General features: G+C 35.5%; 3 protein-coding genes across 3 annotated transcripts; all 3 read right to left on the reverse strand.

Annotated features, from left to right (window-relative positions):
* Nucleotides 1–1,562: 1,562 nt before the first annotated feature.
* Nucleotides 1,563–8,622, reverse strand: LOC132164014 (uncharacterized). The gene is made up of 9 exons (XM_059574422.1): nt 8,246–8,622; nt 6,717–6,951; nt 5,874–5,964; nt 5,093–5,238; nt 4,354–4,597; nt 3,834–3,938; nt 3,567–3,749; nt 2,578–2,779; nt 1,563–2,346 (listed from the first exon to the last, which is right to left on the reverse strand). Exons 1-9 carry the CDS (start codon nt 8,400–8,402, stop codon nt 1,823–1,825), a joined length of 1,887 nt encoding a protein of 628 aa, XP_059430405.1. The 5' UTR covers nt 8,403–8,622; the 3' UTR covers nt 1,563–1,822.
* A 2,612-nt stretch (nt 8,623–11,234) lies between these two features.
* LOC132163116 (sugar transport protein 8-like) lies at nt 11,235–14,479 on the reverse strand. The gene is made up of 4 exons (XM_059573309.1): nt 14,341–14,479; nt 13,924–14,243; nt 12,508–13,134; nt 11,235–11,693 (listed from the first exon to the last, which is right to left on the reverse strand). The coding sequence occupies exons 1-4, from the start codon at nt 14,477–14,479 to the stop codon at nt 11,235–11,237; spliced, it is 1,545 nt and encodes a 514-aa protein (XP_059429292.1).
* Nucleotides 14,480–16,980: 2,501 nt separating this feature from the next.
* Nucleotides 16,981–24,053, reverse strand: LOC132163117 (uncharacterized). The gene is made up of 9 exons (XM_059573310.1): nt 23,540–24,053; nt 22,346–23,415; nt 21,414–22,058; nt 20,536–20,985; nt 19,876–20,328; nt 19,215–19,664; nt 18,804–18,992; nt 18,368–18,481; nt 16,981–17,374 (listed from the first exon to the last, which is right to left on the reverse strand). Exons 1-9 carry the CDS (start codon nt 24,036–24,038, stop codon nt 17,330–17,332), a joined length of 3,915 nt encoding a protein of 1,304 aa, XP_059429293.1. The 5' UTR covers nt 24,039–24,053; the 3' UTR covers nt 16,981–17,329.

Below are 24,053 nucleotides of genomic sequence, written 5' to 3' on the forward strand. Positions count from 1 at the left end.
CCCAATCACCAACTGCCACATAAGCAAAATGCACAAAACTATCATACAGCCTAAAACACTAGATTTTTCCTCATTTCTTCTTATTCTTTCCATTTCTTCCTTCCTGCTAACAACCTCTCACATTTCTTCTTCTTCCTTCTTCTTGTCATTTAACAGAGAAAGGGTGAACCTTTCATTTAATAGTCATCTTCTCTGGTGTTAGGGTGATAAAATCCCTAAGGATTAATCTTCCACCTCTAGGTTTTAAATTTGAATCCAAAAAGGAGTTTTGTGGCATTAGAAACGATTTTTGAGGCGTTAGAAACGAATTTTGGGCATTAAAAATGGGTTTTTAGGCTGGGTTTTGTGGGTTTTTTGGCGGGTCAGGTAGGTTTTCTGGCTAATTCTCGTGGGTCTGGCCATGGGTCTCGCCAGACCCACGCTAGGGTCCAGCCAAATCCCCAGTATGGATCTTGCCAGACCCACGTCGTGGGTCTTGCCAAACCCCGGCGTGGGTCTGGTGTGCGTCGAGCAGCTTGGATTTTTTCTTTGTTTTGTTTTGTTTTTTTTTTTTTTCATTTTGATCTGGCACTTTTGTTTTCAATTTTAGCTTTTGCATTTTTTTTTAGTAGATGAGATGTCACAAGGTGGTTGGATGCTGCAAAACACTACTTTTAAGGTCTGACCGCATGGTAGGGGTTCTCTTTAGGAAATGGCATGAAATGGAAAAGAGCAGAGTATTGGGAAAAGACCAAAAAAAACTTGGCATCATGCCGCATTTTATAACAATTGGTTCTAAAATGTTTGCCACGAATTGTTCCTTGGGTGGTTATTCCCAAAACCATTTTACCCATGCCTTCCATTTTCTTTCTTGTTTCTTGCATCATTTTCGGAACTCTGGAAGCGGTTGAGGTAGTTAGTCGGGTAGAGTGAGAGTGGAGAAAGAAGGGATCTCGGGCGTTGCAAGCTCAATAAAACTCGGGTTTAATAGGCCCTAAGGCCTGCTTGCTAATCCATAGGCCCAACAAAGAACATAGAGACATGAGAAGCAGAAGATGTGAAGATGTATGATACATTTCCGTTTAGTTTAGCGGTTTTAAACATGAGGTTTAAAAGAATAAAGATTTCAAAAAACACATTTAGCGTTTGGTAAAGTCATAGTTAAGACTTTAAAATTGTGCGTTTTAAAAAACGCCCCCTTACTTGCAATTGGAAAATTGAATTTTTTGTTTTTTCCCAAACCGCCATTGTTTTCAAATGCACTCTCAAACTCACATTCCTCAATTTTGTTTAGAAAGATACTTTGGCTAGAAAAATCGCAGGGCCAAACAGAAATACAGTCACTTCTTAAAGACTTCATACTCGTACAAGCAAAACAAATCATAGTTGCAGACTAAATCATAATTTACTACTACAATGATTTAAGGCATATCTCGACAAGTGAGACCAATAAAACAAAATGGATGCCATTGTTCATAAGATTAGTTGATATCTTGAAATTATGAGGGGAATGTGAGGCAGTAATAGATGAGACCCAATAACAAGCTACCATGAGGTATCCATCCTAATTGCATGTCCACATATAAACAGTTGAACACGTCCAAGTGACTTACCCTTATTCAACAAACCATAATTCATCTTCAGCCAAAAGCATAGATTAGCTTCATGCACTGTTTAGAGGGTAATAACTACAAGCCAGTGGGAATGGGGATGTGGTAGAACATGGGTTAATTCATGTATGAAGTACAGACAACTTTGATACCAATGAAAAATCTATTAATGGACGAGCTGTTTCTGCATAAGTGGTTTTTGAGAAACTCCATCTCTTAAAGACTTTATACCCTTACAAGTTGTTTCTGCACAAGTTTAGAGATTTCTCCTCTTTCTCTTTGTATGTCAACCCAAAGCCTAGGGGGAATAAAGGATCATACGAATTGACTCCAATATGTAAAGGCAGTTGTTCGACCCGTTTAAACCATGTCACTGGTAGTCGGCCCTTGAAGTCATGATCCCCAAAGACAACATCAGCAATTCCCCCTCCTTCACTTCCAGGCAACCAAGCAGCAATCAATGCATCTATCTTTTCCAAAAGCCATGGCTCTAAAACTAAGGGTCTTCCAGATATCAGAATCACCAATGTGGGGATATTATTAGTGACAGAACTTATTAGGTCAGCTCCCTCCTTTACGGGGATTACTAGCCCCTCCAGATTATCACCAAAGGTCTCTGAATAGGGTTTTTCACCAATAACTAAAATTGCAAAAGAGAAATCTTGACGTGCTAAGGTGTCTGCCGTTGGCTCTTCCTCATAAATTATTTCTGTTTCGTCACTCACTGCTTCTTTAATAGCATCCAGAATGGTTGTGCCTAAAATGAAATGGCATCATAAGCTCAATGCAAAAGCACATTCAAGGAATTGCGTTCAAAAAGAAAAATCTAAATGCATGAAGTTTTTATCCAAAGAGGATAACAATGAAAATATTAGCAAGTAGCACGATGAATATAAATAATAAAAAGTTACAAAGCTAAAATATCTTGTGACTTTGATTGTGAAAGTCAAACATATTTTTATACTCTTGAAACAATGTAACTGCGTACCGATTGTAATTCTGCCACTTCTTCCTAACCATTTGTATGACCACCCTCCACACTGATATCCAAGATTATCAGCATGTGTTCCAGCAACAAGAATTCTTTTCGCATTTCTGTCTAGTGGAAGAAATTTTTTCTTAGGATCCTTGCCATTCTTCAAAAGAACCAATGACTTGCGGACTGCTTCACGTGCTAGATCTCTATGCAACTGCAGGAAATTTCAAAGCTAAAAGTTTATCTCAGCTTTGAAGTAATTAATCATTTGCAATTACATATTGTAGTTGGACACTAACATTCAATTATATCCACCATGCATTATAACATGATATACTGTAAATTTTTATAGCAATGAAAATAGTAATAATGCTAATGTTTCTAATCCAATATCAGGATCCACTCATCCTTAGTAATAAATGGTTTTTGGAACTCTAGGAGGTAGAATTGTCAATGTTTCACGCCTTCGTGGCCTTTAGAAATCCTTCTTCATCTTGCCTTCCCCTCTCCTTTGCCTTTCTCTTCATCCTAGATCATCCACAGTCTGTCTGTAGCTGCCAGTGATCCATTCTTGCAACATAGTGGTAATTGCCATTTTTCCTTAATATTTCTCTGTGATTTGGGGTTTCAGGTGACAGTGAAGTCAAATTTTGTGGCAATGTCAATAACTATTACTTTTAGACAGGTAATGAAAATAATTATTGCTTACAATGATATTGAAGTCAAATGTTGTGGCAAAGAGAAAAAAGGACCTAATTTTTTTTTTTCATTTTCCTATTATTTATGAAAACAAGAAAGAATCTAGTTCCTGATTCAGCAATTGTTTCTCTCCCTCAAGTGTACGTTTATCATAGATGGAAGGGCGGAATGAGGGTCAAATCAAGGGAGTGATGCCTATTCAGCCTCATGGAAAAAGGAAATGCTTTTGCTTTTCTTAAGGATAATGCATTAAAACATGCCAAAATACCAATACACCATGTGCTAAATATTGCAAAAGTTACCTTGCAACCAATTGTGTCGAGGGAAGGCCTATCTGAGGAATTTAATTCAAACAGACCAGCAACAAACTTCACTCTAAGTATTCGTTCAACGGCATCATCAATCCTCTCCATTGGTATCTTCTCTTCTTTAACCAGAGATATCAAATCCTTCACAAATAATTCGTATCGATAAGGCACCATCACCTGCATATTTTCTCAGTCAGGAAAAGGAAGACATTAAAGAAGGAAACCTTAGTTTAGGCTTTGGAATTGGAGTTCAGTCTCTACCATGTCTATTCCAGCCATAACAGCAGAGGAAATGCAGTTACGATAGTTTTCGCCACGAGGTACATTCAGTCGGTCAAGTCCTGCCCAGTCAGAAACTACAAAACCCTGCAGCAGAATACTGGCCAATTATTTATCTAGATGTACAGCAACCGTAATCTCAGAACACAACCAAAATAATAATAATAAAGGAATTTGACAACTGTAAGCGCAATTCACCCCCCGGCCCCCCCGCCCCAACTCTCTTCCTGCAACCTAGTGCTTGAAGACCCACATTGAAGAAAGAAAAAGAGAAAATAAATGTGAAAACAGAATTAGAGGCCATCCTTTCATCAAAAAGATCAACAAGAGGAATATATGGAGACTGGAAAGCAATGAACCAAAATGTGCAAAACTATATTTGCAGTAGAATACCGAAATGCCCAATTATAATACTGTAAATTGACAAGAAAAAAAAAAAAAAAAAAAAAAAAGAAGTTAATTTTTCCTATTGGAATATAAGAATACTATCAGGATTTTTCACCTTAAAACCTAGCTTCTCTTTTAAAATTTCTGTCAGGAGGAAATGGTCAGAATGCAGTTTACGCCCATTCCAGCTAGAATAGGATGCCATAATAGTGGAAACTCCCTGAGAAATACAGTCCAGATACGGTGCCATATGGATCCTCTCTAGGTCCTCATAAGATGATATGGTATTCCCCTCATTTATTCCCTTTTCAGTACCCCCATCTCCTACAAAATGCTTTGCGCAAGCAATAACGTTGTTTCTGTATATCAAAAGTGGGATTATGAGAAACAGTCCAATAAATGGCAGCTGCTAACAGAGGATTTAACAATCAGGGCCTGTCTACAATATGAGTAGAAGGAACGAGTACAAAGCTTGGAAGAATGAAGAGTTATGTTAGTTGTATTGCTATTTAAGAATCAAAAGATATGTGAACATGACAACATTATTTTAGGCACACTCCATATAATACAACTGGGGATAAGGAAGCAGGAAAAGTTCTTCTTAGAGTCCCAAGTGAATCTCAAACAAGTTTTAATTTAAGAGCCAAGACTCGTTGGTTTGAACAAAACAGAAAGAGAAGGCAAAAAAGTAGTTCTTCAGTTGTCATTTTTTTTTTGGCTGACTAGTATGATACATATTTAAATAGACGCTGAATTTGGGAAGGAGCTTGCTACATGAGTAAATTGATGAAAGACACCAATTGTATAGTCATTAAAGATATGAGAATAAAATAATATCAATGACTTTTCTCTACCTCCCAGCCACAAAAGGGTAGCCTTTTGGGTGTTCATCAGGCGGCTTTCCCTGCAAGCCCGTAACAATGGATGTCATCTTTCTAACAATTTCAGTGTCTTCACTGTAACTTTCATAGCATCTTCCCCATCTGGGATCTCTGCATACCTGTCAGAACCCATGTAAATGAAGTTTCTCAACAATCTGTTATTCTCAAGACAGGATTCACATAGCCAACAGTAAGTATTCAGGGTATAAGATTTTATGAGCAGCTATTGTACCCAGAGCTAGTTTTCTCCAGCCATATTCCATGGGACGGTTGCCTGGGTCTCCCCAGGGTGACAAACATTGCTCCTATTAACAACAGAGATGCCATACTATAATCTTTTCTGAAGAAATTTAAATATTAGGAGATGGATCACCTACAAAATCTTATTAAGAGGTCTTGCACATCATCATCGTTTGTAATTTATATAGCGAGCTTCTACCATATCACTCAAATCATTTTCAACATTGAAACAAGTTAGTTAATTTCTTTACACCACAATAAATTATTGAAATGACAACAACATTCAAAGATAAAACTCAGTCAATATCCTCCACAGACATTGCCAAGCATAAACAAATTGCCAAATCAGAGAACAACCATAATCTTCTTCCAATTAGAAACCAACTGCTAAATTGCAAGCAACTATGTGTTTACACTAAGTTGGGTTACTCATAATTGGTATCACGCTTTGAAACTTAATTTATCGGTTAACTCAAACAGTGCAATCACTTCAAAACAAATTTATAATGCTTACAGCCACACAGGGAGCAAAAGTATAGTGCATGCCGGTTGCCCTAACTTCAAGTGCCGTTGCTTCCCCAATCTTTTGAACCAAATCTGCATCCCTATCACGCGTGTAAAAGTATAAGTGGTTCTGAAGCTACAAGACCAATAACCTTCCATTTGGCTGCTATGTAAATAGAAATAGAAATAGGTTGATTGCTACATTTCTTTGCCATTAAGCTTCCACATAAATGAAATCTCTTCTTCTTCTTTTTTTCTATGTTTCAAGCACTCAAAGATAAACTAAGCTGGTGGTTCAATGCTGGCATTGTGAGAAATTATAGTGGTTAGCCATTGATAACTCTTGACGTTTGTTAAAATATTAAGTAAATGATTAATTAACTATTTCCTATTAATCTAAGTTAAGGTTTTGAATTAAGCGATAATTTAACATACTATCAGAAGATCCCAAGCTCAAACCTTGTCGCCGTAATTCACTTCTCATTTTAATTAAATATAAAAGATTAATTAATTAAATGATTAAATCAAGAATTTCCTATTAACTTAAACTTTTGAAATAAATCTTTTACCTGTTTACTTGGGTCCTAAATAAAGATTCAAACTGTCATTTTGTTTTCTTTTTCCAACAGTTTCACATCAATTTAACAGAGAATCAGGGAATACTACTGCTGCTATTATTGAGGCCAGGATTGTTGAAATTAAGTGATTTGATGCAATGTATGAAACTAGCTGTTTAAGCCCTCTTGTTTTCCTCAGATATTTCTTCCTTTCCTTGCGTGTATTTTTGTTTTGCCAAAAAGTGACTAAATATTTAAGAAACCCAAGTAACCCAGGGGCACAGCCTAACACAAACCTGGTAGCTCCAAGGCCAACATTGTGAGGAAAAATGGTGGCGCCACGGATACTCTTGTCATAGACACCATTGTTACAGATACTATTGTGACCATGAATCGCATCAATCCCATATATAATCGGTATCCCGAGCCGCGACTCACGCGCTTTGCTCTGAAAGCCGTCGACCATATCGGCCCAATCCTCAGCCGATGCATTCACTTTGGGCCCACTGCCACAAGCACTGAAAATACTCCCTACAACAATAGTTCACCAGTTGTATGGAAAAATGCATAAATGAAACATAGGCAAACTTATTTTCCTTCTTCTTCCATACGCCACATGCGCACGCGTACAGACAAATATTCGTTAAGTTTCTGGTCCAATTGAGAGTTGCTACACTTAAAAACAAATCCTTACAATCCTTACAAACACGTAAGGAAAAAGGACAAAAAAACACCCAAAAAAAACAATTATATTTATTTTGTCTTCTTTCTTGCCGCATGTGTTTGTAAGGATTTTTTTGTAAAAATTCTCTGTAAGTCTAGTATTTCTCTAATTAAATAAGTTTGTGTAGCTTATTAAAATTTGAAAATAAATAATAATTTAATATGATATAAAAAAAAAAAATCCTATCTTGGAACATTTACTTTACAATTTACTAATGTAAAAATATCATGCAATTAGATAACGTGACAGTATAAATCAGTCATTGAATTAATGCTTGTTTTTTACATAATTACTCACTAATTTTAGGTAAATAGTTTACTTTCTATTTTTCACTTGTTGAAAAAGAATTTGAATACAAGCTTGTAAAGATTAAACTTTTGAAAAAGATTTAGCTTAAGTGCGGTAGTTTTTATAATTGTATTAAACTTTACGCTCTCTCTCTATTTCTCATAAAAATTTAGAATTAAATTAGAACCATTAAAATCACTATCTTTTTACTTTGACTAATTCAAAGGGAAACGATAAGTTTTCTTCTTGTATTATCTTAGCATTCTCTTGACCTTCACTCTAAACGGATGTTATTTAAAAAAAATCAAGAGAGAGAAATAAGAACAAGTTTCCTTTTTGTTTTATTAAAAAATAACATGCACCTAATATTAGGAGAATATTATGAGAACACTTAAGCTGCGTTTGGGGTTGCGATTTCATAAACAAAAAGTACAATTTTAAACTAAATCGCTAAAAATGAATTATTTGTGATTGTGTTTTTAAAAAAATTGCGATTTGAAAAAGCATAATGTCTAAGTTTTCAAATCAAAGCTAATTAGGTGTTTTTTTAAAAAAAACGTTCAATTTTAAAAGTTAAACTACAATTTTAAATGCTAAAACACTATTTTGCCAAATGTGTAGCTGTGTTTTCGAACCACATGTTTTGAAATCCCCAAACGAAATTCCTTTTGAAATAAGTAACAGTTTATTGTAGCGAAGTTCCTTTTTTCCCAAATGCGTGAGGATTTCAAGTTTAGTGCACCGCTTTCACTTTTTGGGACAAGTGTGGAAGACGTGAGAGAGAAAGAGAGAGAGAGAGAGAGAGAAGGGTACCGATACAGAGGTGTTTGATGAGGTCGGGGTTGGGCTGGGCGATGCGGCGCTCAATCTGAGTCATCTGGCCGACCTTCTCTTCCAATGTCATGCGAGAGAGCAGGTCTTTGACCCGATCCTCTACGGGTGCGTTGGGGTCTTTGTAAATGCAATCCATGCCCGGCGCCGCTTCGCTTATTCCGATCAAGCTCCTCCTCGGCTTCTCCTCAGAGGAGCAAATAATATATTAGAATATTGACTATTGACTGGTTCCACCGAATTTTGATTGCGGGAAAGACAAGTAGTTATGGCTTCATGGGCTTGGGATTGACGTTGGCGATCGAGGCTTCGGCTTCTGCTTATACCCACCGTTCGTTGGTTATCTCCTGATGGACAATGATTGGCCCATAGGGTTATACAATTGTCTATTTTCAAAGAGGTTTGATACGGACACAACACAAACTCAATTCATAGCCAACTTCTTTCCTACGTGCAAAAAAATTTGAATTTTAAACCAAACAAATTATCTTTTTTCCCAAATTTTCGGAATCCCAAAATCCTCTCTCAATTTCTTTTGTTGTTAAATGACACGTAAGAGAGAAGTTGGTCATAAGTTGAATTTATGTTGTGACTTTAACATTTTCCATTTTCAAATTATTAGAAACCACTATAACATAGTGGTTGGTGTTAGGTACTATGATGTTTTATTTATTTATTTATTATAAATTAATAATTAATGAAACAATTATAGTGACTAATTTATCAATTATATATATATTAAAGGATGTGACATACCACTAAGGAAGTGAAGGCAGAACTTCTAACCCACGGGCGAGTCAAAGGAAGAGTGTCGAATGGTTACGTACTTTCTTTGACGGGTCAATTACGTTCAAGGAAAGTAGTAAACCTTAGCAAAGACGTTAATGTCACGACTCACGACCATCAAAACGCTATGACCAAGTCTATATTATTATTCAAAATAATTTGTCAAAATTACTATTAAAGCTTTCTAAAATTTGTTGGGTTTTTATTTTGCGTTTGCAAATTTATGTGTCAAAGCGTAATTAATGTTCGCAAATAGTCCGAATGAATTAGTGCATAAAGCTCCATTCAAATACCCAAGAGCCAGGGACGGAGCCAGGGACGGAGCCAGCCTTGAGAATGGGCATGGGTCATGGCTGAAAAAATTTAATGGGCAGGGGCCATCAGCAAAAAAAAAAAAAATTTAACCATAAAAAAAGTGTTTTTACCTTATAAAAAATTAAAAAAAAAATAAAAAAAATTGTCATTGCCAGTCCCCCCTTCCTCCGTCCCTACCAAGAGCTTGGTTCCTAATTTCTTTCTTAGTTTTTTCGAACAAGCTTACATAATTTTGGATTTTGGTGATTAATTATCTCTGTTTAAAGTTAATAAATTTTCTAATCTAAATTATGAGATAAGATTGAGATAATATATGAATTGTTATAACTTGGGGTTAAAAACAAAATTTTCAAAATTATTTATAAAGTTGAAGTACTTCATTTAACAAAGACTACTGCAGGACTTGATACCCATATCATATAATATATGCCATCATGATCCATCCCACCATGTAAGACTTTAACTTTCCAAGATTCGGCACCTCATGCATGCATTATAATATGGCTTGATGCATGAGTAGTGCATGACCATGGTCCATGATAAGGCTAGTTGTTGACAGGAGATTAAAGAACACTACTTTTAGACGACAAAATAATGGACCTAAGGTCCACTACAACAGTATTGGCCGACAAAGAAAAGGACAAGATAATGGACATATATCCTTCTACAACTATGCACCAATTACTAGCATCAAGCGAATAAAAAAGATGTGATATGATACTTTTTTAGAATTTGAATCCTCTCCGGTTAAAATGGACCGAAGATGATACTGCCCTTTTTAATATAGGAATAAAATTGTCCAATAAAATATAAATTGACAATTTCACCCCTATGTTAAAAAGGATCGGCTCCTCTCCAGTCCAAATATCACATTTCTTCTATTTTCCCAGTAGCATCAACTCAACTTCTCTAAAGTAGTATCCGATTCTCCTTGTTGTGAGTGCACTCAACATTCACCACATTAAAGGTCTGTTTGGGATTATGTTTGTGGACCTCAAAAGTGTGTTTAACATCCTAAAAACTTATTTGGTAAAAAAAAATTCAAAGCGCTTTTGAAGGTCAAAAAACCTAAAAATAGCCAAAACTCACTTTTGGCAAAATCTTAAAAATGAAGCTTTTGCCCAAAAACATTTTTTTACTTAAAAATTCTATTTCTCAAACGTAATCTCAAACATGCTTTAAGAAAGTACGTAAAAAACAAAAAAAGAATAGTTAATATATCTAAGTAAACTTTAAGCTCATTAGCTTAGACTTTAGGGCTAAGGTGATGTTCAAATATATATGTTTTATTTTTGTTAAAACTCTCTAACCGCTTATCTTTCTAACAATTAAGCAGTATTAGATTTAGAGCCATTGACTTTTTGGGATGCATATGTTTGAGATTGCATTATGAAAGGTAAAAAATAATTTTAATACCTAAAAAGTTGTGCAAAACCCAAAAACTGACATGTTTGATAAAAATTTCTAAAAGTGTTTCTTTAGCTTTTTTATTATAAAAATGACCAAAACGTATTTTTAGCAAAAAGCTTAAAAATGAAGTTTCTGTCAAAAGAGCACTATTTTTCAAACAAAATTTCAAACATGCTCTTAAGCTCATTAGCTTAATCTTTTGGGCTAAAATAATGTTTAAAATCTACCAACACTTTTATGGTATCAAAACATGTTATTTAAAACAGTCAAAAGCATATTAACTGGGATTTTTCATATAATGAAAATCTTTTGAGAATCAAAACCAGGGAAGAAATATTGATATAAAAAACAGTACTTGCAGGCATGCATTAATTCTTTCAACGAATTCCACAAAAAAGGATAAGATGAGATGATCCCAAAAAATTACAAAAACAACTAGAGTTATCGATCAATCAAGCTACTATTTATCTGGTTGAACAGCGTTGATATCCTGGTCTTCCTTAGCACCATCATCAAAGTACCTCTTCCAGAACCAATGCTTCTTCCATACTTTCTCGTTCATTTCATCAATATGAACCCCCTTTGTTTCAGGCAGCATGAAGATGGCGAATAAACCCATTACAACAATCCATGCAGCAAAGAAGAAGAAGATGCCGGACTTCATCCGGCATAGCATTGTGAGGAATGCTTGAGCAATGAGGAAGGTGCAAAACATGTTCATGCTAACAGCAAAGAAAAATCCAGCACTTCGAGACTCCAAGGGGAAAATTTCACTGGGAATCAACCACCCCAAGGGACCCCATGACCATGCAAAACCAGACACGAAAAGGCAAACCAGAACCACCACAATCAATGCATATTTACTTGGCATAGCGTTTGTAGCTGTCAAATGCACCTGAAGTATTGCCCCCATTATAGACTGCAAGAAACAAACACAATGCATCATAAATTTAGTGAATTAGCAAAACAAAATGACAAATGAATCTAGGAAATATTGGAAATAAAGAAGCTTCACAACACTTGGATCCAGAATTCAAACTTAAATCTCTTGAACATAAGATATCTGAAGACTCAAATTCAAATATTAATTTGTTATTCAAGTTTTAGATAACATCTCAACAAATCATTGTATTATTATTCTGGTATAACAAGCCATATATTTTGGCTGAGTTTGTTTGTAATTGTTCTATAAATAGAACACTAAACACATAGTTCAAATGGGCTGATTATAATCATATTATCAAGTCATTGTTTTCATTTTAGGAAACACGTCAGTTTAATACACTAAAGTAAAAGCAATTCTTTTGACCCAGTTTGGAGGATGTGTTTTTTTTAAAAAAAAACTCTAATTTAGTAATTAAAATTGCACTTAACTGTATTTCTAAAACTCAATTCATTAAGAATTTAGTTATGCAAAACAGAATGACAAATGAATCTGATCAGTTTAATATACTAAATTGAAAAAATTCTTTCAACCTAGTTTAGACGAAAATTTTGTCCAATTATAAACGCACATGACTTAAAAGTTATTCAAAATATTGACCATATCGCAGGTAATGAGGTGTGTATTTTAATTGGGTTTTAAATCTCACATTTTAAAATTACTATTTTGAAATTGGACGTTTTGAAATCTCGAACTCAAACGAACGGCAACAGCAGAATAATGGAATCATATATGCAGTTTCAAAGATCAAACATGCAGTTTCTATGTTTTCTGTGCTGAATTTGCTTACCTGGGCTATGAGCATTTGAATAGCAGCTTCAATAAGCAGCTTCCTTCTTCCGAACTTATCAACTGTGAAAATTGCAACTAGAGTGGATACAGCATTAACCAAACCAGTAACAACAGCCGATAACAGCGACGCATTGCCTCCGAACCCCATTGTCTGAAAGAGCACCGGCGCATAAAACATGATCACATTGATGCCGGTGAGCTGCTGAAAGGCTTGAAGAATGGTGCCGCATATAAGCTGCGGCCTGCTGGAGCGTTTCATGAGATTTCTGTACGAGTGCTTGGCTTGTTTAGCCAATTCAGTGGAGTGCACTAGCTCTTCAAACTCTTTGTTGACGTTGTCGACGCCTCTGATCTTCTTGAGAGTGAGCAGGCCTTCGTCTTTGTTCCCGCGCTCTATGAGGCTCGTCGGCGTCTCCACGATGACGCAGGATCCGAAGAGAAGGATTATGGCGGGCACGGCTGCGCCGCCGAGTGACACCCTCCACCCGTATGGGTGCATGCGCGAAGTGATGTAATTAACCACATTTGCGCATAGAATGCCCATCGTGATCAGAAACTGAAAGCAGATATTCAGGCCTCCCCGGTACCTGGCCGGAGCGATTTCTGATATGAACAACGGTACTGCCTGTACGGTCGACATTTCCCATGAATATCAATAGTAATTAAAGAAAAACACACACAGAGACACAAATCCAACCAAAAAAAGAAAACTAAGATTGCTTTTTTGGCATTAAGATTTTCCATATAAAAAAAAAATGTGATTTTAAACTATAGAAAATATATCATTATTTGAGAGTGTGTTTTTTAAAAAAACACTGATTTTAAAAGTTAAAACGCGGTTTTAAACGTCAGATTTTGGTTTTTAAAAATTCAAACCGCATAGCTTAAAATCGCAAACTCAAACCCAAAGAATTTTGATTAATAAATTAATTAATGTTGTATTGCTATTTATTAAACCTTTATACAACTAGCTATTATATAAATATTTATCGGCCTATCATTCAGAACTAAGGCTGGTGGGGCCATGGCCCCATGTATAGGGGCGGAACCACTCTTGGCCTTTTTAATTTTAATTTTTAAAAAAAAGAAAAATTCCCCCGAACTCAATATTCTAGTTCCGGCCCCTAACCTCACTTCTAAAAAATTGTTAAGAAATGTTTTTTAAATTTGTTAAAAAAGATAGTTTAATTAAGTCTTTCTTTTACCTTCTTTTGGGCCCTAGAATTTTTTTTTTTAAATTTCCAATTCCATCCAACAATTTACGTTTGATGGCAATGATACAACAGTCAACTAATCAGTATTTCTCGTCAATTAAATAGATGAGATGTGTTAGAATATATCTGAATATATTCTGATATTCACTGTATTTGTTAATATATTCTCTAGTTATTTTAACATGATGTTTGTGTTATACCTGGTTACCAAATCCAACTCCGGCGCCGAGAAACATCCTTCCTACGATGAGCATTTCGATGTTCTTGGCAGCAGTGTTTAAGATGGCTCCAGTAACAAAGAATACAGACGCGGCTTGAATGGTTGGCCTTCGGCCAAACTTCTTGCAAGAAATAGAGGCTAAAAAAGAAGCCACAATGGCTGCAAGATAGAGTGATGACGTGAAGAGCTGGAGATACTGGTTGTCGTATTTGCAGTAGTTGTTTTCTTTCGCTTGGTGCTTCTTATGGTACACAGCAGGAAAGAACTTTATCAAGAAATCATCCATCGAAGTCACTCCTCCTGAACAAAATCCAACCGTTCGTTAAACAAACGTGATACGTACGTACGTCGTTTAAACGATCGACAAAATAATTAATTAAAGAGAGAGAAAGTTTACCGGATATGCCAATATCGTATCCGAACATGAGGCCACCGAAGGCGGCAATAATGGTACAAACGACCACCTGCGACGTGAGCTTGGCAGGGAAGTCGTGCGCGCCGCCGCCACCGGATTCGACGATGGCCATGGCAGGCATGATGGCAGTACTTTTGCTTTTGTTCTTGGCGAAGAAGAGCTTTAATTAGAAGAAGGCCAAGAGTCGAGAGTAGGGTAGAAGTGTGAAGGCTTAAGGATTGCGGCTATCCTTTTTATATTTTAACACCCGAGAGAGATCAGGAGGATGGAGGAAGGTGAAAAGTCGGTTTGATTCATTCAACTAAACATATCTTAATTAATTGTCTTTCCCAATATCCTTATATCTCTCCCATGATCCCATCAGTTATTATCTCCTTATTTTGTTGCGATTTATTATGATATTATCCATTTCCTCGGTACTAATCATCAGCATACAAAACCCAAGAATAATACTGATTTTTTTTTTTTCCCCTTGAATCTCTCATATCAGTTAACTCCTTATTCTGTTGGGATTTATCATGCAGGATATATATTATCTTTTTATCTTCTTTGGAAGCGTGTTTTAGAATTATTATTAGATCAAAATTCAATATAGTGATTCATCTGAAATTCAATAGTAATTTTAAAATTCAACAATGATTGTCCATAGCATTACTCTATCAATGTCCTTACTAGTCATATATATGTAGTTAAACCAACTCTTGAAATTTTTATTTTATTTTATAAGAATCGGTCTAAGGATTGATTAGAATTGTCACGTTAGTAATATGGAATAGTTGTGAGATAAAAGATGTAATTTATAGTATTAATCTTTTTTTGGTAGATGATAAAAAAAAAAAAAAAAAAGAGTAATATTTTATTGAGTTTTGGTTGAATGAATTCAAACATTAGCCCCAGAAAATAAAGAAAAATTGTTTAGAAATTTGTTGGACTGTTAATTAAATGATTAAATCCATTTGTTTGTTTCTATGAGCTTAATTAATTAAGAGGTGATTTAACAAAATTTGGAAAAATAAATAGGAAAAAGAAGTGATCAACTGAAAATAAAATACATAGGAAATTGGGAATGACATAGGGTTATTGGACATTAGGAAGACCAGATCTTACAGTGGATAATGATTTATTTATGTTTAAGATTTTCGTGGGTACTAATTGCAGTGGATAATGATAATTAGGAAGGTGCTGCCGCAAATATTGGTGAAAGATAAAAGATAAACAGCCGATCGAGAGACAAACGCATTTTTTGAAACTCTGTTATAATTAAAGAGTACTTCTGGATTGAATTGAACACGTGATATAACATGAAAGTCTACGTAAATCCATATATATACAAGAGTCGATCTCTTCTTTTTTTTCTTTTTTTTTTTTCTTTTTTTAAATGTAACGTATATTTTAAAATTATCAATAGATCAAAATTCGAAAATAATTATATCTCAAATTTAATGGTGATTTTAAAATCAAATTACATTTGGAAGAATACAACGAGGACTCTAATCCTTTTTGTAGCATGCATTATTACCCTACACATACGTTTTAGAAATCAACTTCAAAAGTGATAGCATATTAAATCGCAAATGACACAAGAATAAATTCTTCTCCAATTCATAACAAACCAAGTGCTCATCATGAATATATAGGTGATTCTTGTTCTTTCGACCTCGGAAAAATACATGAGATGCTACAGTTTTTGCTACAATCATTTATAAATTGTGGTAACGTACAGTTTACATTTTAGTGGTTGATGTGATAAGGGTCATGTCAATTTGTTAATGTGATAAGTGTTATTTATTTATTTATTTTTGGGTAATTACATTTTCTTCCATCAACTACAACGCATTATCATTTTGCCCCCATGAACTAACAACCCTACTCTCCGACCGCATCAAACTACCATTTTATGCCCAAAACCCCAATTCTGTCGATCAAAGGCGTTAACTCAAACGGTCAACCCGTCACTTTGCTCCCATGAACTACAACGCATTGTCACTTTTAACGCAACCTTTGATTGACGGAAGAGGGATTTTGGGCACAAAATGGTAATTTGATGGGGTTGGGCAGTAGAGTTGTTTGTTCATGGGGGTAAAGTGACAATGCGTTGTAATTGATGGGAAAAAAAGGTAATTATCCTTTTTTTTTTAAGTGTGGTAAGAGCTATGCAGTGGCGGAGCTACGTGGAGGCCTGCAAGTGAACTGCATGGGTGCAAAACAATGTAAGTGTCAATCCCTTGTTGATATATACTTAGATTTTCTATTTGCATTCTATTAATTCCTTGTCAGGCACATATGGACTGAAGGTCTATTTGGTTTTGCAGTTTCAAAATTTGCAATTTAAAAAATAGTCATTTCAAAACGTATACGTTGATTTGAAAATGAAGTTAAGTGTTTAATAAAATCGTGGTTTTCCTTTTTAAAATTATGCATTTTAAAAAATGATTAAATTTACAACTTCCTATTATATTAAGCTTTTGAGATAAATCGGTAATTTAACAACATCAAACTCTCAAATAATTAATGCACGAGCTGAAATGTGACAGCAGAACCAAAGCTACTAGCTAGTTAAAACATCTTGTTTCCACTGTCTCTTTTTGGTTGCGTCCAATAGAAACACAAGATAAATTACCCATAAATTCAAATAGATTAGTGCATTTACAGCTCAAAACTAGTCTTTTTCAATTGGGCATGATCAAGCTATAGCTGGACCAAACATAGAAGGCATTAATCCAGCTTCTACAACCTACCTTCCTATACATACATACATGCACGCATACATACATATATTAGCCTCTGCATGGCCATCATTTGCCTGTGTGTCAGGAACTCTCACTTTGGATGCATGCTGTTTGGTTTTGGCGACTCCTCAGTGCCAATTCATCCTTCTGGTTATATATCTTCTCTAACCAAGTCTTCAGATTCACCCTGGAAATTTTCCATTACTTCTGATTTGGCAGGTCTGTGACATTCTTATAATCAATCAACTTTCTGGTGCAGACTTCACTTGAAGATGATTAGATGGTTCCTGTTTAATGTCAAAGACAAAGGTGCCGAAGGTGAGTATAATGGCTCATCTTTTTCATGATAATTAATATATTTTTCCTTTCATTGGTATTTGAAAGTCATGAAAAAAATGTGGTTATCTATAGTCGATACAGAAATGTAAATGAACAAGTATCTTCGACAACCTACTCGTATAAACTCAACTTTTATATTATTTTTTATAGTATTATTTTAATTTCGTAATTAAACATCTTAAATAAAGAGCAATTATCTTCCTAATATAATAGATATAGCTTGAATTATTGATATTGTGGGTCTTGATATAGGTATATGTGTGTTTATGTGCATAATAAATTTATACACATACATACTATAAAACATACATATAAACTCGAGATTGAATTATTTAAAATTCAAGTTAATTTGTTTAATTAATTCAAATGATAAAATCTTAACAATAATTAATTAACCAATAATTAGTATGGATTTTCGAAAATAAATAAGCAATCATGATATTTACTTTATATAAGAAATAAGAAATGAATAAGTAAACTGAGTAGCTCGTGAATAAGCTCGAGTTCGCTCAGAAAATAAATGAGCTAAGCTTGAAGAGCTCGATCGGCTCGTGTTTGAAATAAAATTAAATGAACAAAGCTTGAACATTCAATACTCAGCTTGTTAGCTAGAGACCCAAGTTTATTTGCAACAAATAAAGACTACCGAAAATACTTGTTACAGACTTACAGTGCAGTTACTTATGCGTGATAGCTGTGGTATAGCAATTGAGGTATGTAAAAAACTCGTTCCCAGATTAGGGGGAAACAAGAGAGTGACTATTAATGCTTTAACATCTAAGATTAGCTTCATTATTTCCTCAAATAGCAGAAAAAGGAAGAGAAATTTAGTTCCTTTTTTTTTTTTTCAACTATTTGGTGTTGAAATAATTCAGTTATAAATATCTTCCTTTTGCTCTTTCTTCTCAAAACCCAGATGATATATAATGCGAAATACTAACCTCATCTTTGATATTTGAAGAGACGTCTAGATATCCCTCCATATCCATATCACTGACTACTGGATCATTGACATTATAGACAGTGTTGGCTTCTGTAGTAAACTTCCCCGGTTCCTGTTTTATATATGTTACAAATGAGCATATGTTAGTCAAGTCATCTGTTGTTTCCTCACTCCTTTTCAATTAAATTAAAAAAAGAAAAAGAAAAAAAAAAAAGTCTTTCTTTGGCGTATGCTTGAACGATATACTTATTAAAACGATACAAATTATGTTAATTGGTAAAAACTATATAATTAGGAATACTATGCAATAGCAGTCAAATAAAACAAGATGTAGCATGTCCAGAAAACAAAACAAAATAAGGAACTAATTCTATAGAAACTTCATAGCTATTTCAGGAAAGATGCATGCAAAAAGATACTGTTTCTTCTGGTACCATGGTTCCAGGTATACTATTGCTGTCCTGTACTGGTTTTGATAGGCCAGTGCTGGCTTGGGATTCACCTTCAATGGCTTGATAAGATTTTGAATTTTCCTTTCCTTCCTTGTCATTAACCATGGGTTCCCTCAAGTTGTCAACAGTGTTGGTTTCTTCAGTAGACTTCTTTGTAGGAATAGATGGTTCCTATTCAATATGAGGTGTAACCATAATTCAAACCATATATTTCAATTTTCAATGAGAATTACAGCTCTTATGCATGCATAATCCTGATATTTTCTTGGTATGAAGGCAACAAAAACAGATATATCAGATGGTAGCATGGTATACATGTGAGATATATGTATATATTCTTTCTTGATCTAATATATGCACAAAAGAATTCTTCATTGCAATAGGAATACTAACCAGCAAATTTTCAAAGCCATGATCGTTCGTTGGTTGAGCATGTGTATCCTCCACAAAATGCTGTGCATTTTGAGGTGCAGCCAGTGTAAAATTCAAAAGTAGTTGTTCATCCAACGTATCTGTTTTTGCAGTGTTTTCCAAATTTTGACTTGAATTCGATGAGAAGGCTTGATCAATTGGGATCTTTTCTGGTAATTCGGACTTTGGTGACGAGGATGAACTGGAGTTGATAGGGACCTCTTCAATCACCAACTCTTGCGACGAAGCTGATGCAATGTAATCATCAGAATTTTGGTTTACTCCAGAAGCTTCCCTTGCCATGATACTTTGTTCACCAACACTTTCTTGAATTGATTTCAAGTTGCTTTTGACCTCATTAACCACGGGTTCTCTCAAGCTGTCAACACTGTTGGTTTCTTCAGCTGACTTCTCTGAAGGACTAGATGGTTCCTGTTCAATGAGGTGCAATTATAAATCAGACTCTTTGAATTTTCAATGAGCATTACTGCTCCCATCATATCCTCATATTTCTTGTTATGGAAGCAACAATAACATATAAGTTTGATGGTAGCATGGTATGCATGTGTGAAAGAAAGTTATATTCTTTCTTCATCTAATATGTATGCACAAAATATTTATTCATTCCAATAAGAATACTAACCAGCAAATTTTCAAAACCATGATCGCTAGTTGGGTGAGCATGTGTATCCTCCACAATATGTTGGGCATTTTGAAGTGCAGACAGTACTGTTAAATTCAGAAGTGATTGTTCATTCAATGTATCAGTTTTTACAGTGTTTTCCAAATTTTGACTTGAATTCGATGAGGAGGCTTGATCAATTGGGATCTTTTCTGGTAATATGGACTTTGGTGATGAGGATGAACTTGAGTTGATAGGTACCTCTTCAATCACCAACTCTTGCGATGAAGCTGATGCAATGTGATCATCAGAATTTTGGTTTACTCCAGAAGCTCCACTTGCCATGATATTTTGTTCATCAATAGTTTCTTGAAATGATGTCAGGTTGCTTTTGACCTCATTAACCACGGGGTCTCTCAAGCTGTCAACACTGTTGGTTTCTTCAGCAGACTTCTCTGAAGGACTAGATGGTTCCTGTTCAATGAGGTTCAATTATAAATCAGACTCTTTGAATTTTCAATGAGCATTACTGCTCCCATCATATCCTCATATTTCTTGTTATGAAAGCAACAAAAACAGACAAGTCAGATGGTAGCATGGTATGCATGTGTGAAAGAAAGATGCATCTTTCTTTATCTAATATATGCACAAAATATTTATTCATTGCAATAGGAAACTGACCAGCAAATTTTCAGAACCATGATTTTTAGTTGGGTGAGCATTTGTATCCGCCACCACATGTCGTGCATTTTGAGTTGCAGTCAGAGTTAAATTCAGAAGTATTTGTTCCTCCAATGTATCAGTTTTTGCATTGTTTTCCAAATTGTGACTTGAATTTGATGAGGAGGCTTGATCAATTGAGATATTTTCGGATAATACGGACTTTGGTGATGAGGATAAACTTGAGTTGATAGGGACCTCTTCAACCGCAAACCCTTGTGGAAAAGCTGATGCAATGGGATCATTAGAATTCCGGTTTACCCCAGAAGCTCCACTTGCTATGATACTTTGTTCATCTACACTCTCTTGAATGAGTTTCAAGTTGTCTTTGGACTCATTAGCCTTGTGTTCTCTCAAGCTGTCAACACTGATGATTTCTTCAGTTAAGTTCTCTGAATGACTAGATGGTTCCTGCTCAATATGAGGTGCAAGTATAAATCATACTATTTCAACTTTCAATGAGCATTACTGCTCCAATGCATACCCTAATTATAAAGGGAGCAAAAACAGGTAAGTTAGATGGTAGAATGATAGAGAAGTGCAACACATCTCAAATTTTCTTCTCAAAAGTTAGTTCCTAAATGATATGTCACCATGTTATGAGATTTATTACTTTGGGAAGTGTGTTATCAACTCATGGGATGGAGACACATCATTTGAGAGCCAACTTTTGGAACAAAAATTTGGAATGTTTAGCATTTCTCAGCATAATATGCCTATGTGTGTGTGTGAGAGAGAGAGAGAGAGAGAGAGAGCGAAAGTCTTTCTTGATCTAACATGCACAAGATTTTTTCTTTTTTACGCACAAGAATATTTACTCATTGCAACAGGAATACTACCAGAAAATTTTCAAAATCAAGATTTTTAGTTGGGTGAGCAATTGTATCCTCCGCCATATGCTGTGCATTTTGAAGTGCAGCCGGAGTTAAAATCAAAGGTGGCTGTTTATCCAATACATTAGCTTCTTCAGTGTTTTCCAAATTTTGACTTGAATTCGATGAGGAGGCTTGATCAATTGGGATCTTTTCTGCTAATACAGACTTCGAAGATGAGGATGAACTCGAGTTGATAGAGACCTCTTCAATCACCAACTCGTGTGGTGCAGCCGATGCAATGGGATCATTAGAATTCCGGTTTACCCCAGAAGCTCCACTTGCTATGACACTTCGTTCATCTCCACTCTCTTGAATTGATTTCAAGTTGTCTTTGTCCTCAGTTGGCTTTGTCATGTTCACAGTGCCCTCATCTTCGGTTAGCTTTACTTGATTTCCTCCAACATCTTCAATAGGCTTTGAGTTATTATTCCCGTCAATTGGTTTTGCAGAGTCCAATAAGGCCTGATTCTCAATAGGCTTTTCAGTGTCTTGCTTGTTCACTAGCTGCCATCCACCATCTGTGCTTTCATTCATCTTCAATTCTTCCATGTCTATATGATTAACATCATAAACAGCGTTCACCCCCTTTTTAGTCATGTCATATAAATCCTGTTTAACATTCCAAAGTTACAATGGTAAGAATAATAATTTACTTCTTTTTTTTTTTTTTTTTGGGTCTTGAATGAGATAGTATTACCTAGTTTTGGTCCTAAAAAATATATAATGATATTCTGAGAAAGAGGTTTTGAATGTGATTTGATAATTTATCCTACTATGACCTTTGATTTCAGCATGATTGATGTTTCAACCTCTTAAAATTTGAACTTTTGTGATATTGGAAAATGTTAAGAGACCAAAAATAGTACTTTGTAATGGCATAAAAATGACTAGCTGACCTCTGGTTTTTCAGAATAAACTTCATCAAGTGAATGAGCCACCAAATTCTCCATCAAATGCATTTCTCTTTTCAGATTTTCAGATGAAGACGGATTTGAAGAATTAGAAGACTTGGATTTGGGTTCCCCAACTTTTTCCAGTACTTGTTGGACATCAGCATGGATCTTATGCTCGATGTTTACTGACTGAGCTTGACTCTCTCCAGATATGTCAACTGTTGAAGATGACAATGAACTGGTGTCAGTTGATTCTTGATCTATCTGTTGTGGATGTTTGGATGACACAACATCCTTAGAATTATTGTCGACTTCTGACAATCCTACTTCTACAATATCCTCCTGACTGACTGCATATATTCCTCTTGATCTCGATTCATCTTCTTCTACTCCAGATTGGTGGGATGAGGCTCCTGCCCACATTATTTCTTCACTACCTTCAGTTTCCTCATCAAATGTCATGGATTCTCCATCAATAAGTGAAATTGTTCCGTCAACTGTCCGTGGAGACGAACCAACTTCTGAGACCTCCACCTCCATGTCAGAAGCTATGGAATTGGCCTGAGTATGACTAAATCCCTTACCTGTAAAAAAATTACAGTCTTCTCTCCTGTTTTTGTCATCTGCTGATGGACTAGAATCATATGAAGGTTCACTTGCAGGCTCAGCTATTGAACTCCTTATGGACATTTCAGCAGGATTTGATTCTACATTTTCTGAAACTTCAGCTCTGTAAGCATTCATTATGTGTTCATGTTCTTCATCTGAAGAAAATGAGTTTGACTCATCACTGCTATCTTCAATTAAATCCGTCTCCATGTCAACTTCACGTTTGTTACTTAAGATTGACTCCATGCCATGAGATGTTTCCATCTCCTTCTCTCCTTTGATGTCAATCATGCTATTTTTAGTAAGTATTTCCTCTTCATGTTCGATTCCCACCGAGTTTATTACCTGATTGTGAGCTAGGGTTCCAGCTTCAACAAGATCACAAATGCTATCAACACGGGAAATGCGGCGGCCACCTTCTTTATTTAATAGCTGTTCAATTAGCTTATCATGATCTCCAAAATCTGCGAGGGAAAAAGATTATATTGGCTTAGAATTAGAAGCAGAAGTTACCTCAATTTTTCTTATCATAGGTTGAATTAAGAATAGTAAGTAACAAATATCTAAAAATGGAAAAACTGGTCTTACTTGAGTGCCTTTTGAATCTCGAGTATCCTGGTCCCTCCAGGGCCCCCTTCTCTGTAACAAAAAGGGGGACGAACTTTGTGTCTCGTCGATCTTGCTTGGTTTCCATTGGTAAAGAAGGCCCCAGACTGAAGCTTTCATGCCTGCAGTATAACATATCTTTATGAGCTGACATGAATTCTTGATCAAAACTGTCTCCCATGAGATTGGGCTTTTCTTCAAGGGGGTCATAGGGAATGTCAAATGGGTTTCTTGTTGGTAACAAAATTGAAGGGGCTGAATCAGGCATTTCTAAGCGTTCAATTTCATCTAGAATGTTTGGGACACCAATAGGGTTGTTTCTTGCAACAAAAATTGGGGCAACTTGACTTGGAGGAATATTACTGTCTAAGTCAATCGAACCTCTCTCAACCTGCATTCTGCGTAGCTTTTTTGCTCTTCGTTTTGCAATTAGACTTTCCAGCCTCCTGTTCCTTTCTATCTCAGAAATCCCCAGATCCATAAGATTTCTCTGATC

The sequence above is a fragment of the Corylus avellana genome, chromosome ca10 (genome assembly GCF_901000735.1).
Source record: "Corylus avellana chromosome ca10, CavTom2PMs-1.0".
Lineage (NCBI taxonomy): Eukaryota > Viridiplantae > Streptophyta > Magnoliopsida > Fagales > Betulaceae > Corylus > Corylus avellana.